This window comes from Drosophila sulfurigaster, chromosome 3 (genome assembly GCF_023558435.1).
Source record: "Drosophila sulfurigaster albostrigata strain 15112-1811.04 chromosome 3, ASM2355843v2, whole genome shotgun sequence".
Lineage (NCBI taxonomy): Eukaryota > Metazoa > Arthropoda > Insecta > Diptera > Drosophilidae > Drosophila > Drosophila sulfurigaster.
Window position 1 is genome coordinate 50217715 of NC_084883.1, and position 14287 is coordinate 50232001.

The 14287-nt window shown below is 39.5% G+C and overlaps 1 protein-coding gene and 1 long non-coding RNA gene across 2 annotated transcripts in view; one reads left to right on the forward strand and one right to left on the reverse strand.

Annotated features, from left to right (window-relative positions):
• LOC133839935 (uncharacterized) overlaps positions 1-13173 on the forward strand; it is a 50350-nt gene extending 37177 nt beyond the window's left edge. The window contains exon 2 of the long non-coding RNA XR_009894149.1: positions 12913-13173. This is a non-coding gene — a long non-coding RNA (uncharacterized LOC133839935). The remainder of the gene's footprint in view (positions 1-12912) is intronic.
• Positions 1-14287, reverse strand: part of LOC133839931 (dynein axonemal heavy chain 3) — a 41288-nt gene that overhangs the window by 20946 nt on the left and 6055 nt on the right. The window contains exons 10-26 of the mRNA XM_062271582.1: positions 13916-14207; positions 12929-13354; positions 12608-12773; positions 12337-12551; positions 11168-11358; positions 10279-10463; positions 9318-9435; positions 9102-9249; positions 8884-9041; positions 8397-8463; positions 6682-7572; positions 6516-6620; positions 6291-6461; positions 5789-5936; positions 5604-5702; positions 5412-5526; positions 3472-3640 (exon numbers count right to left, since the gene is read on the reverse strand). Coding sequence (XP_062127566.1) covers positions 3472-3640; positions 5412-5526; positions 5604-5702; positions 5789-5936; positions 6291-6461; positions 6516-6620; positions 6682-7572; positions 8397-8463; positions 8884-9041; positions 9102-9249; positions 9318-9435; positions 10279-10463; positions 11168-11358; positions 12337-12551; positions 12608-12773; positions 12929-13354; positions 13916-14207 — 3664 coding nt within the window. The remainder of the gene's footprint in view (positions 1-3471; positions 3641-5411; positions 5527-5603; positions 5703-5788; positions 5937-6290; positions 6462-6515; positions 6621-6681; positions 7573-8396; positions 8464-8883; positions 9042-9101; positions 9250-9317; positions 9436-10278; positions 10464-11167; positions 11359-12336; positions 12552-12607; positions 12774-12928; positions 13355-13915; positions 14208-14287) is intronic.

Consider the following 14287-nt stretch of genomic DNA (forward strand, 5'->3'; position numbering starts at 1 on the left):
AAAAGTGCACTTTAAAGAGTTTTGATAGCTCTGCATTCTATATACTTATTGTACCCCAACAAAAAACATATGTCCATGCTAAATGGGGAAAAGGAAAAGGGAAATGAAATTAAAACTAAATATTTAAAGTTCTACAAAATGTTGATTTATATGTTAGTTGTTGTCTGTGCAATTTCTACAATTTCTCGAATGGCCAATTATATGAGATTGAGAGTGAGTTGTGTGTTTGGAAGCTGGTCTAATGACCAAAGTGGAAATTGATTATCGTGTGTGCTACTAACATTTGAACCTGTGTAAACCTTTAGCATAATTATGTAAATGCAAACAAGTTGCATGACCAAGCAATTTGTTATAGCACACGCAGTTTAAGAAATATGTAAATTATTATGAAACAAACTAAATATGAAACAAAATTCTGCAGTTTATATACATACATTTTCAATATGCAGAAATTTCTTTTGAATTTCAATTAATAACTGATTTATTTCTACTGCATATTACCATAATTTCTTATTACAACTCCGCTTGCACAATTCGTAATTTAGCAATTAAAAGAACATATAAACAAGTAAGAAAGATACAGTCGATACCCACAACCCATGTTGAATAAAGGCAAAATAGCTCGATATTCATTTTAACATATTACCAAAAATACTGAAAATATACCATGGCTATATGCTATACTTGGTATATCGTTAAAATACTAAATACAAAATATACCATTGACTTATTATTGTTTTATTTTATTTTTTAACAAAAGTAAAACAGTACTATTGCTGTTAAAAGGCCCAATGAAAATTAAAAATACCGAAATATACCGCAAAGCTGTTAAAATGGCAAATGAAAACGAAAAATTCTGAAATATACCAAAACTAAATATACCTTTTGTGCCCTTTAGCATGCTTTTTACAATATTAATGGCTCAATTTTAGAATATTAACTACCTACGGCTACCCATTCTTAGCAAACGCAAAACAGTGTCAAAATAAATATACCAATAAATACTGATTATACCAAAATAAATTTTTGGTATGCCTTTGATGCCTTTCGTGTGTATAATACTTAATCATCAGTCAATCATTAGTCTATATACTATATAACATACATAAATTTATATTTATTCTTCACTTCAATAAAATTTAATAACAATCTTTTAGTACAAGCGGCTCGTGGATATAATTAATAACTTAATGCATTATAAGGTTATTATTAAATTTAATTGAAATTAAGCATTGCTCTATAGATCAATTATTATTTTGAGTGTTCGACTGGAAATTAATAACTCTTTGCTCCGCCTCAACGAGCGTTTAATAAATTTATGCATTCCGTTTGGTTGTCGTATAAAAGATTACTCAGAAACCAGCTGAGTTAATCAACTGAAAATATTTATAGATGTGCTCAGTAGCGTCATCACCTCAACTGCACACACACACACAAAGCCAACGCGTATAATAAAGAAATAAGCAAACAATTTGCACTCATTTTTCATCAATGTACAAGCTGCCGCACAGTTCTTGCAACACTCGACACGCAGCAGCAGCAATGGCAGCAGGAGAAACAGCTATCGATGTGGCATCAACAACTACACTCAAAGTTGTTTTACATGCTGTTGCGCGTTCGCACAGCACTTTTTCAGCCCAAAGTGTTGCACGTTGTTGTTGTTGTTGTTGTTGTTGCTGCTGCTGCTGTTGCTGTTCTTGCCACTGTTTCTATTGTGCAATTAGCGTCACTGTGCGTGTGTGTGTGTATTGTATGAATGTGTGTGTTGGTGTATTGTGTTCTGTGTTGTTTGTAGAACTTTGTCTGGCGCTCTTTCTCTCTCTCTCTCTCTCTCTCTATGCAACAGAGTAAAAAATTGCTTTGCCTTTGCGCCAAACGCGTGGCATTTGAATACTTTGAACTGTATCAAAGTGGTTTGTTGCCGTTGGCAGCTGCAACAAAACGCGCATTGCTCTCCTCCTCTTCTAATCGGCTCCTCTTTCGTTTTTTTTTCTATTTCGATGAGAAATTGAGAAGTTTTTGGACATTCATTGAATGTGGGCTTTTGTTTTGAACGCGCGCAAAAGTTGTTGCAAGCTGTGTGTGCCCCATTGTTGTGGGCATTTTATGGGCATTTTCATTTTATACTACGAATATGTGGCACAACGACGACGACGACAGCGATGTTGCAACAACAACAATTTGTTGTTACAATGCATATTTGCCATATCTCGACCGGGGCATAAATCGAAATCGAAATAGTTGAAATTGTTTGGCAAATGTAAATTATTTTATTTGTTTGCAAAATTGTTTTGCCTCCTCCACACTGACAAACTGCAGACATTTTGCGTATTGCAAAATTTACGACTTCCGACCAAACAGCATGAAGTAGAACTCTTGGTGAGGGGGTACAGAAGTGAAGTAATCAGGCATAGAAAACTACTTTCTAAAAACTCTAGATGGCAACAAATACTAAAAACAATAAAAGCAATAACAATAACAATGAAATACAATAAAGTTGAGAAACAAAATGATTAGCTTTAAAGTGAATAAATGGTAATAAATGAACTAGCAACACGCTCTTCTCGAAGCCAGGCACTAAAATCAAATTCATTAATCTAAATCGAAACGCGAACGTAAAAAAGATTCGTTTTTGCTTTTTTTTCGGGTTCGAGTTCTTAACTCGATTGTGCTTAATTCTCTGTTAAAAGTTTAGTCATTAATTGCAAATCGCATGCAAATTAACGACATCACATGCTGGAGAACCGGCGGCCTGAAAACTACATGCGATATTATGCAATTAGTAACCAAGAAGACTCTTCTCTTCGCCGAATCGTCCACAAATTAAGCGATTTTTGGGCCCATAAATCCAATGAGCCGGCACAACACCCACTTAAGCCCTGAGTGTGTGTGTAAAAAGAGAGCGGTTAACGACCTGTTAATCAAAAATTTGCATAGCTTTTTGGCCAAGTGAACGCACACGAGATAAGAGGAGGCTAAGAGGCTATCACCATCATCATCGTACAATAGTTATAGTATAGTTCCATCTACTAGTTCTGTAGCACAAACGCCGATTACTTTCACAAACTGCCTAATTAGTCAGTCGAGGGAACTGCATAAATTTTCGGGGACTGCTGTTGGTGAATGGCTCCGTTGTGTCTGGGCAAGAGAGAAACGTTGTGGAGATGTCTCTGTAGCTATATCTGTATCTTTTGTATGCTTGTATCTATCTCGTATACTTAATGTCCATTTGTAGCTGTGTCTGTGTGGTACTGAAAGTCATCATTGTTGCGCGTGCCGTTGCCTGGGACAGGTTCTTTGCTTGATTAATGTTGTTGACCAACATTGTACCATCAATTAGCAGCTTCGAATCGAATCGACTGAAGCGCGCGCGCTCTTGCTTCGTCGCTGTCTCTGCAGACAGCGCGTCGCAAATTCCCAGAATAGAACATAGAATATTTTTGTGTTGTGTGCTTAAACTGACTCACTCACCTTGAAGAACTTGCCGAGAGCTTTGTAATCCAAACCATCAGAGCAATTGAAGACCACACACTTTTTGGCCACTGCCTTGGCCAAATCCTTGCACGTTTCCGTTTTGCCAGTGCCAGCAGGTCCTTCGGGTGCACCGCCCAAGCACAACTTCAATGCACCCATCAGAGTGCTGTAAACGAGAATTAGAAAAGTGGTTTTCCAGCGTTAACAACCAACGATGGCCAAGCGAAGCATGTTTTTAATATCTATTTTCGCATTTCTTTTTTTCCATACTTCTCCGAGCTCAACACAAAAAATTGTCATTTATGGATTATTTTTTGTTGTGCTGCAGCGGCGACGGAACAGCTTTTATACCCTGTACCCATTAAATGGGTGCATATAGTTGAACTAATGCATGAAAAGCATTCAGGCGAGCTACCCTATAAAAAAGTGGTATTTATTATGGGGCAATCCCAGCTCTGATTGCATCTGACCTGATTTCTTCAGTGAGTTATGAGGTGAAGTGTGCAGTAGCTATAGACTCGATGGTATAAATACTTTTATTTTGAGCTCAGACCATCTGATATTCATCATCAATTGAGATGTAACAGAATTCGACATTTTAATAAAATTGTTGAAATTAAATATTAAAATTATTTAATAAAGTTGGTCTACATTTTGCTTTTAACTACAGCAGATAAGATGTTGAATTTTGAGCAAATTGGCTATGATTATTTTGGGAAAACGTTAAAAATAAACTTTCTATTAATTTCATAGAATTATTTTGAAAATTAATGTTTTAACATTGTGACGTTTTAATTTGAAGGGTTTATTAATAAAATATATACTTTATTCTGTGGCTTCATTATATAATAATGAAATAAACCAATATATCTTTAAATATATCAATAATATAATTATTTTAAGGAATTATACATATGACATAATAGATCTATGACTATAGATACTTAGATATAATAAATAAAGATTTATAGCATACATATAGTATCAATATGTATTACATCTTTTAATCTATTGCCTTAGATTTAAAATCTTACAATTTAATTCCATTAAAATAATTCAAGAATTATGTCTAAGCATGTAAATTCTTACCGAATTGAATCATATATTATCATTCTAAATTTGTTTTCTAACACTTCATAAATTCTTATAAAGCTTATTACTTCTACAGGGTATTTCAACGTCACCCTATCTATGCTCTACTTCATTTTCATCATAGCATTTTTTTTGTGCTTGTTATGCAAGTTCATATTTTTATCATATTGGCAGCGCTGCCAGCTTCGCGTTCTTTGGTTGTATATTTTTTAGCTTTTCCGGTATAACCATACACAAATATCTATACAGTCGTTGCTCTACTTCTTTTTTTAACTATGCAAGTGTGTGTGTGTGTGCCATAAGGGTGTTTGTGAGTGTGTGTGTGTGTGAAAAACTGTCCAACATTGATTTATTTGTTTAATATAAAAGTTTTATCGGAAACCCCATTAAAATGTCCTTTCTGCCAGCTTGCCAGCCAGCCAAACAGGCCTCGGCTATGTCCTGCTGCTGTTGCTGTTGCTACTGCTGTGTTACAACAGTGTCGTCTTGTTGTCGTTGTTGTTCTTGTTGTTGTTGTTATTGTTTGCGTTTGTCGTAGGCAGCTTAAACATCAAAAAGGTTTTCAGCTCGTTCGATTTTTTTTGCGTATTTTTGTATTGAAAAATGAAAATAAATTTAAAATGCAGTGAAATAAAATAAATATTTTTCCAATAAACGTTGCCTTTCTCCCCAGACTAGGATAAAGCGAGGACCATGTTGCCGTTGGCCATAGCCGTTAGCTCAGCTGCTTGGCAAACGTTTGTCAATTAATATTTGCAAGTGTGTGTGTGCGATGTGCATACGCGTATGTGTATGTGTGTGTGTGTGGTTTTATTGGGAAAATAAAGACATAATTTGTTACCCACCGATAACAGCGATCCGTTAGAGGTGTGACCACCAAACGGGGCAAATTGCCCAAGTATTCCATGCCATATTTGACTTCGGTAACCACCATGCTGACACACACCCAATCCTCGTTCTCTGCAAACACATGGAACACACAAAGCGGATTAGTTCAAGAGACTTGTGACAACAGCAACTCTCTTTGCTTTACTCACTCTCATCGACTTTCCAATAGTAGCGCAGCTGTGACATCCAATCAAAGTCCTGTATGCTGGTTATGCGCATATCCGTCAGATACTTGACCACATCGCGTGCTTTAAACCAACACACAAACAAACAACAACCAGAGTCTTGAGTCAGTTGTGGCAACTTTGTGTCAGTTGAGTTCAAGTCTACTTACCATGTACATCCAATACAATCAGCGCCTCGACAGCGATGCGAACGCCAGCCTGAAGATCCGTACGGACGAGCTGCACAAGTTCACCAATTTGTACATTGGACTTCTCAAGGTATGCGGGGAGTTCGCGCTTCTCGATGGCCTCCTCCACCTGCGGGGTTGGGGAGCGCACAATTGCAAAGGCAAAGGAATATAAAATGCAAAAGAAACTGCAGCGCAGAGCAAGAGCAAGCAAATAAATGGCAAAATATGATTTTCAATTTGGCTGCAAACGCGAAACGAGAAATACATTCCGAAAGCCCAGGAGAAAAAGCTGCGCTTACAAAGAGCAGCACAGTAGAGGACAGGGGAAAGGGGGGAAACTGAAGCGGTCGCGAGCTAATCGCACTGTCAGGCAGCAGGAGTGACAGCAGAGAGGACACAGTGGAGCATCCACCTTTGTGGTTGCGTTTTTTGCTACTGCTACTTTTGCGGTTGTGGACTATTTGCTGCACATCGTACATACCTCATAGGTCCAGGCCATGCAGCTAATCCCGAGCACAACTTGGCCCGGCCACGAAACAACCCAGGAAATGCGATCGACCAGTGTGTAGTCCTCCCAGGATTCACGCATCTGCTCCTTGACGCTGTCCAGCATCACATACTCGACCTCTTTAAGCCAAATTTCAACCAGACCCTAAAAGCAGCCAGGGATTAGACAGGATTTAATATAAAGCAAAGGGGGACTTACGTTCGCCGCTTGTGGATTGATTTTGCGCACGAGCGCAACGCGTTCATCCTCATCGCTAATCATGTGCGTAATCTCCATGTTATCATCAAAGGTCAGCGTGCCAATCTGTGAAGAATTAAATATAATCTCCCCACTACAATTGCTTCTCCTTTCTCTCCCCACTTACACCCTCAAAACATTTACGCAAATGCGGCTGCACACGCATGGGATCCTTGGTTTCCGATAATATCTCCAGCAATTCGTCGTTGGACAAAAAGAAGAAGCGGGCAAAGAACAAACGCTTCTGTTCCAGATACGTATTCAGACCCTTCTGCACTGTCTCTAAATCTTCTATAGCCTTTGTGAAAATCTCCAGCATGCTGGGATATTCGGTGGCTGCCATAACATGTCTGTCCTTTAGTGTGTGCTTCATAATGCGACGCCAGATCTTATCCACAGCCTTAAAGTTACGTCCCTCTAGCGGCATTTGTCGCATAATATCCTCCGAGCTGAAAATGGGCTCCAAATACATCCAGGTCACCTGCACCTGAGTCCAGGCATCGATGATATTCTGTATGAGCAGCAGACGCTCCTCCCAATCATCGGCCTTGGAGCCTAGGGCCACAATGAAAGGCGAACGCTTCATCGCCTGCGTGCGCATAATGTGATCATCGAGCAGCGTCTGAATATCATCGATAGATGCCAAAAGATGCGTGTCAGAGTCACGATATTGCAGCACATCGAACATGACATCGCGCCAATCGTTCTGCATGTTCTTCAGTCCCATATTCAAATCATATTCCTTGCCCGCCGCATTGGCAATCTCCTCGAGTTCCGGCAGTATGCTCATAATATCCGCATCGATCATATCCTTGAGTGTAGGAAATAATTTCGGGTTGATTTGACGCCCCAGGATCTGGGATACTTTGTCCCAATGTCGCTGCTCCAGACCATGTCGACAGATGGAGTCGAGCACTGGCAAATACACGCGAAACTTTTCGATTTTAATGCGCATCTGTTCGGCGGCACGTTTTGCCACGGGATTGTAGGACAACTGCCGCGACAGTTTGTGCATAATCTGTTGACGAGATGGGAAAGAGAATGTTGAAGGAAGAGGAGTGTGAGAAAGATGAGAGTCCAAGTGTCAAGCATGTGACGTTGCGTTTGGCTTTTCCAAAGTCAACTTTAAATGCGGTTCCCTGTCTGCTAAGCCAGCTAAATGGGTTCGCTATACACCCGGCTTTCCCCCACACTTGCTTTTCGCTTTTCCTTTCCATCTTTTTCATTTTTTTCGGGGACTGTTGTTTGTTGTAAACTCTGTGCGCTGTTGTGTCCCCACTTTGCCGCTTCAGCTGTGCCGAAAAATTCAATTCAACTGCCTTTCGCTTTGAGCTTTGTGGCACTCGTTTTTCTACTACTACTACTTTTGCTTCTCTACCCTGCTGCTGCTGCTTTCTACACACAATCCCTAGCTCGCTTAGTCGTCCAAGTTGCCGCCAAATATGTTGGCATTTTTTCCGTTGCATACTTTTCGGCTGGTAGTTTTTTTTTGGTGTAGAGGCTACTGTTGCTGGCTGGTTGGCTGGTTTTGCTGGCCGGAGGCGGCTTGAGGTTTTTAGTTGCATTTTAGCTGCTACATTGGCTTACAGACTGACTTGGCGACACGGGACTGACATCAACAGACGACATGCATGGCCACTGGCAAAGCGAGCAACAGCAGCAGAAGCAGCAGCAACGTGAACACAGTTCCGGCAACAGCTCAAAAACTTTGCCACTTCTCTCAGTCTCAGTCTCTGTGTCTGTCTGTATATTAAACGCAGCATGCAGCATGCTCGCTGCTCGTTTTTATTTCCGCCAGGCAATGACAACTTCAACTTCCGATTCCGACTTGCAACTACTTACCTTGTACATGGTCTCGATCTGGTCCCGCACACCATCCGCATTAAGGCATTCGAAGCGCTCGAACATCCTGCAAAAGAACGTTGTAAATAGAAATATACAAAAGTGAAGCAGAGATGGAAATAGGAAAAAGACTAGAGAGCCAAGTTGCAAGTTGTTTTTTTTGCAGTTGTTGCCAGCAACTCAAATCTGGCTATTTTCCGCTGCACTTCAAGTCAACTTTGTGCTGGCATTTGCATTGCGGATTTGCCACCGGCATTGCCAAGGTAGTGCAAATGCCCAGCAGCTCAGCAGCTCTCTCTCTCTTCCGTCCTCTGTCTGGCACTTCAATTTCAAATATTTTGTCATTTGCGACAAGTGGCCCAAAAGGAGCTCGAGAAAGAAAGGGAGAGAGAACGTACTCGAAACTCTAGACTTTAGACCATGTTCTGGCAGGCAACCTTGCAAAATAATTGCAATCGTTTTAAGCGTTGTCCATGCCATTGCTTACCAAATGAGATAATCCTTTTCGAATTCATACGATGTTTTCCATAGCTTCTCAATTGGTTCCATTTTCTCAATGATTTCGCCCAGCAGCGGAAAGGCGGAGACATCAATTTGCAGCAACGCCTCCTCCACATTAATTGCCTTCGCCTCACGACTCAGATTCTAAACGAAGCAAACACACGAGAATACACACATACTAATCTCTGATTCTATCTTACTTACCTCAATTGTATTGAAGAGCAAATCCACCGTATCCACACGCTCCTTGAGCTCCTCCAGTGTGAGAACATCGCGTATTTCCCGTATACGAAAACCGTCCATGGTGCGCTTCTCCTGGATCAACAGTTTCTCGAATTGTAGGCGTCGTTCGCTGTGGGAAATAGCCAAGGATTTAAGACCATGACTTTGGCAAAAACACATTCAAGATGAAGTACAGACCGTAATGCCATCTCCAGATTATCACGCACAACAGCCAAACGTGCGGCGCTCAGATCAAGGACCTCCTCCAGTTCGCCAGGCAATATGAATGTGCGGGAATTCAGATGAATTTCATCGCCTGTTGAAAGGGACAACAGCAGTCAAAATATCTATGTGCTAGATAAATGAAGTGAGTGTACAAACTGTCGTGCATGCTCTTAATTAACTGTGCTTAACTCTTAATTAATTGGCAACGCGCGTTTTTCGGGGCAAACTAATTAATTATGTGTACAAGAGAGCAAGCATCCTTTCCCACACTCTTTCTGTCCTTCTGTGTCTCTTTGCTGACAAGTTTTGTCTGGCAAATGTGGTTCGTATTTGGTGTGACAAAAGCCACAGACAACTGGACAGACAGATACAGATATATGTATATATGTACATATAGAGACAGACTTGCTTTTGCACATACAATTGTAGCTATTTCAAAGATACACACATGACACTTGACGATAAATCGCAATTGTCTTTGGCATGGACAGAATTTGAGGAATGAGTGTGAGTGAGAGAGAGGATTGAGGTTTTGTCTGCATTTGTCGGTTGTCAAAGCAACTTTCACACATTCATGAATTTGTTAAGCTCATTAAGTTGCATATTCGGGGGTTTTAGCGCAAGCTCAATGTTTGGTGTCTCACCGCAAGTAATTATAAAACCAATTAGTAGACTCAGCTTGTTAGTTGAGGTTAATTATGTTAAGCACCAGCTACTCTATGCTAAACTGGCTGCTCCCCAGCCAGTTACCTCGGAACTCACTTGCATCACAAAGGCAAACAGTGGAAACTCTCTAAAACAAACGAACGGCTGCAGCTTCTACTCTCCTGCTACAACTTGTGCTGCTGCTCGGTGGCGCCACTTGGCAGCTGCACAAACAGTTGAAACTTTCCCCCTACTACTCCCCCTACTCTCTTCAGTCATCATCACTTACTGGTCAGGTATGCATGTGTCAGCAGGAATACGACGCGCTTTAACACAAGCTTGATTTCATCCTTTATGGCAAATATGCGCATCTCACGGCACTCGGTTATATAGTTTTGCAGTGCGACCACCTCAGGTGTTTCCTCTGGCCGCTCGCCGGCCTTCATCGACATCTCCTCGAGTTCCTCGCAGATGCTGAAGTGGCGAGAAAAGAATGTTAAAAAAAAACCGATCAAAACGTTTAATAAGTATAAAAGTTATCTATTAAGTGGCATTGCCAATGCAGTCAGCAACTCGAACAAGTAGGAAAGCTACAGTCGAGTCAGTTCGACTACGATATACCCGCTACACATTTTGAATACAGTGAAAAAGTTACCGAAATAATACCGAAATTATCGAAAAAATACTGAAGTATACTAAAAGTTATATTTTGGCATATGAATATACTACTAAATTTCAAATATATCCTAAAATACAAAAACTTTTGAAATATACCAAAGGCTACATTTGGTATATTGATAACAACAACAAACATTCCAAATATACCATAGAGTACAAAAAATAATTCTGATAAAAGCTTTATTTTGGGTTATAGGTATATAACTACATTTCATATACACCTTATTGCCGAAAGCAAATTCTGAAATATACCAAAAGTTATATTTGGTATATTGATTCACTACTACATTCCATATATACAATAGTTTAGAAAATAAAGGAGATTGTCAACCAAAACAATAAAGATTAATATATTATATTGATATCTGTAAGGTGTTCAATCGGACAGACGGACATGGCTATTAATACCCATCTATCCCATGAATCGCGGGTATAATAAAAATAAAATGAAACTGCAAATGAAAGGCACTTGGGAAGCCGAAGGAAACTGTTCTACTTACGCGCGATTCTCGTTCAGATTGAGTGCTCTGTAAAAATCAATTATGAAATCGTAGATATTCCTCACGTACATGCGCAAGGATTCTTTAACATGTCGATTATCCAACAGGAACAAATTTAACGGTATGAAATCACGCAGATAATAGGTCGTATCGCTGACGGCGCGCAATTTTTTCATTAATTCCTGAACAACCTGTTGGCGATGCAGATGCGTGGGTGCACCACCATATAAATGAATATGCATTTAATAAAATACAAACAAGTTGCAACAAAAAAAAAAATACAACCTATCTGATATATGTACAAATAAATGCATGTGTGTGTGTGTGTGAGTGAGTGCTTGCATTACATGCATGAAAAAATTGCAGGCAACGAACGCGTTCGCAATCGGAAGCAATTTTTATTTTAAATAAATTGCGCAAAAAAGGAACGAAAGCGGAGAGGATGCAAGAGGGAAATTGTCGGTCGTTTCATAAAACTTAATGAATGTGAACTGAAAACTGCTGGCAAGAATGGGTTAATTGAGAGCCCGGGCACATGCGTTGTTAATGTGTGCAGCATCTGTCTAACCAAATATTTTATGCACTACGTGAACCAAATGACATGGCAAATTTTGTGCACTCGACAGCAAATGAAATTTAGTAATCGAACCAAAACTTTAATTAACAATGCCAAAACGAATTTCACATCAGCAACAACAAAAGCAACACGTACCAAATAGATACAGATACAGTTGCAGATACAGATACGGATACATTGTGGCAGGAGAGTTGCGAGAGAGAGTGAGATTTGTAGTGTGTAGAGACTCGCATAACTTGTTCAATTACAGAAATTGCCAGGCAATTTTGCCAAAACAGTCTGACACGACAGTCAGACCGACAGACAGACGGGACAAATTGTCTGTCAGCAGTTTATTAATATTGCATAATGAAATTTTATGTTAATTCTACGCATCATTGCGTATAATCAAATCGAAATAAATAATTAATTTCATTTGAAGGCGAGACGCAACGCATTTTGCCTGAAGGCATTGTCAGAGAGTTTAGCCAGACATGCAACGGCAATAGCAACAGCAAGCGCAACAGCAACAAGGGATGCATAAGTTTTCCCTACACAAACACACACACAAACACATTTACATAGATATTTTGAAGGTAATTTCCATACGCACCACTAATTCAGGCAATGTATTATCTGTCCAAATCTTCTCAACCATGGGCATTATCATCTTTTGAAACAGCCCATAATAGTACTTATAGATGGGCTTCAAATACACGCTAACACCGCGCCAATTGACCATAACAATTGCCTCAACTTTGCTGCACAGTGTCAGAAAATCTACATGATCCTCATCGATAAAGTGCAGACAACCCTCAGTATCGGGCGCTAAGGAAATTTTCAATAAGTTTAAAGATAAGATAAAGGAAAAATATGTTGCCTACCGCGACCAGACATAATGTATTCAAGGCGTGGTATATCATAACCAACACGGAGAATGTGCTTAAAGAGATCCCTGATAATGCCAGGCAGTTCTGACATATAAGGATAGATGTAGAGTTTATAAGAATTTTCCATTTCAAAAGCAGCCACATCATCCACATCGGGAACCTGTTAAAAAAATATATCTTTGATATTATTCTTTAAATTAAAAAATACTATTGATATATAATAAATACTGAATACAAAATACTAAATACTAAATGCTAATTTTTAAATTCTATGTACTATTTACTATTTAGATATATAGATCATTTCTTACTCACCAACCACTCCAGCATGTTCTGCGTTGGCACTGGCGCTTGAAATGGATCCGCATCGTCGGCATCAAACTCATAAATATTATCCTCAGTGCGCACACCGGGACCAAAGTCAATTGTTTCGTTATCAAAGTGAGCACCAACCACGGATACTGTGAGTGCCATTAAAGGTCTTCTTCTCAATTTTGGATCATGCATCGAATAGCTTTCGATTTCGTTGCCATTCTTAAAGCCACACAACACTTTAAACAGATATGCCAGACTCTTGTTGATCAGACTGTCCAAGTGACGGGACATCAACGCATGCACACATTTGAATAGAGTATCCGCACGTCCACCATACTTTCCGGACATGGGCACCAAGTCTTTCCAGCTGTTGCGCATCAGATCCATCAAGTCAGCACATCGTGGCAGCCAATCGTTGATCAGAAGCTGAAAATAATAAGATTCAAAATTTCAATGATTACAAAAGAAAAAAAAACAATTATCTGCAATGTACCAGAGCACAATTTCAACACTAGTTAAGTGATTAAATAAAATTTCCCTTCGATAAAAACCAACGAAATGTAATAATTGTGTATACGCAATGGTTATTAAAATAAGAGCATTCATTCATTCAATCACAGCGATTTGAGTCAAAAAATGGGACAACTTGGCAGAATGTGTGCGTTTAATAAAAATTGGATATAAAATAACCAAAGTTCCTTATTTTTATTACTATTAACAGATGTGCATTTTACCGAAACTTTATCCTACATAAAATTTCATTAAAAGTATGCAGTAATATAAAATATGCAATTAATAAATGCAATCGATTTAGATTAGGAGGCTAAATTGAGTATAGTTTCACAAAAATGAGTCAATAACCCGAAAAATACAATTATATGCATTTAAAATATATAGAACAAATAAATTGTTTATGAGATTTTCATGTATTTATCTTGAATATGCAATTAAATGCATCTTCAATTATCGTCTTTAGCCTGTACTTACATCTCTCACTTGAGCGCAACTGTCTTTGACAAAGGTCTGCACAATGTCCGCATCCAAGGGTCGCTGAGGGAGCAATAGCTTCGATAGATCCACAATAACTAGATCACCATAAAGCTGATGCCACAGCAGATTCAATGCCTGCACCGTGGGATGCGTTGTCATGAGCATCTCGCCAATGCGACTCTTGGAAAGCAGCAGACGAGTGCGCCAAGGCACGGGGGAAACAATGGTCAAGGTGGGATAATCAGGTGGCTCCATTTCTAGCTGCAGGCGTTTGCGTTCCATGTTCGACCTGTCGAGACATTGTCGTGTATAATAGGAGAGTTAGTTCATGATGATTATAGCCTCGGGGCGTTGAGTGTGTGATGTACT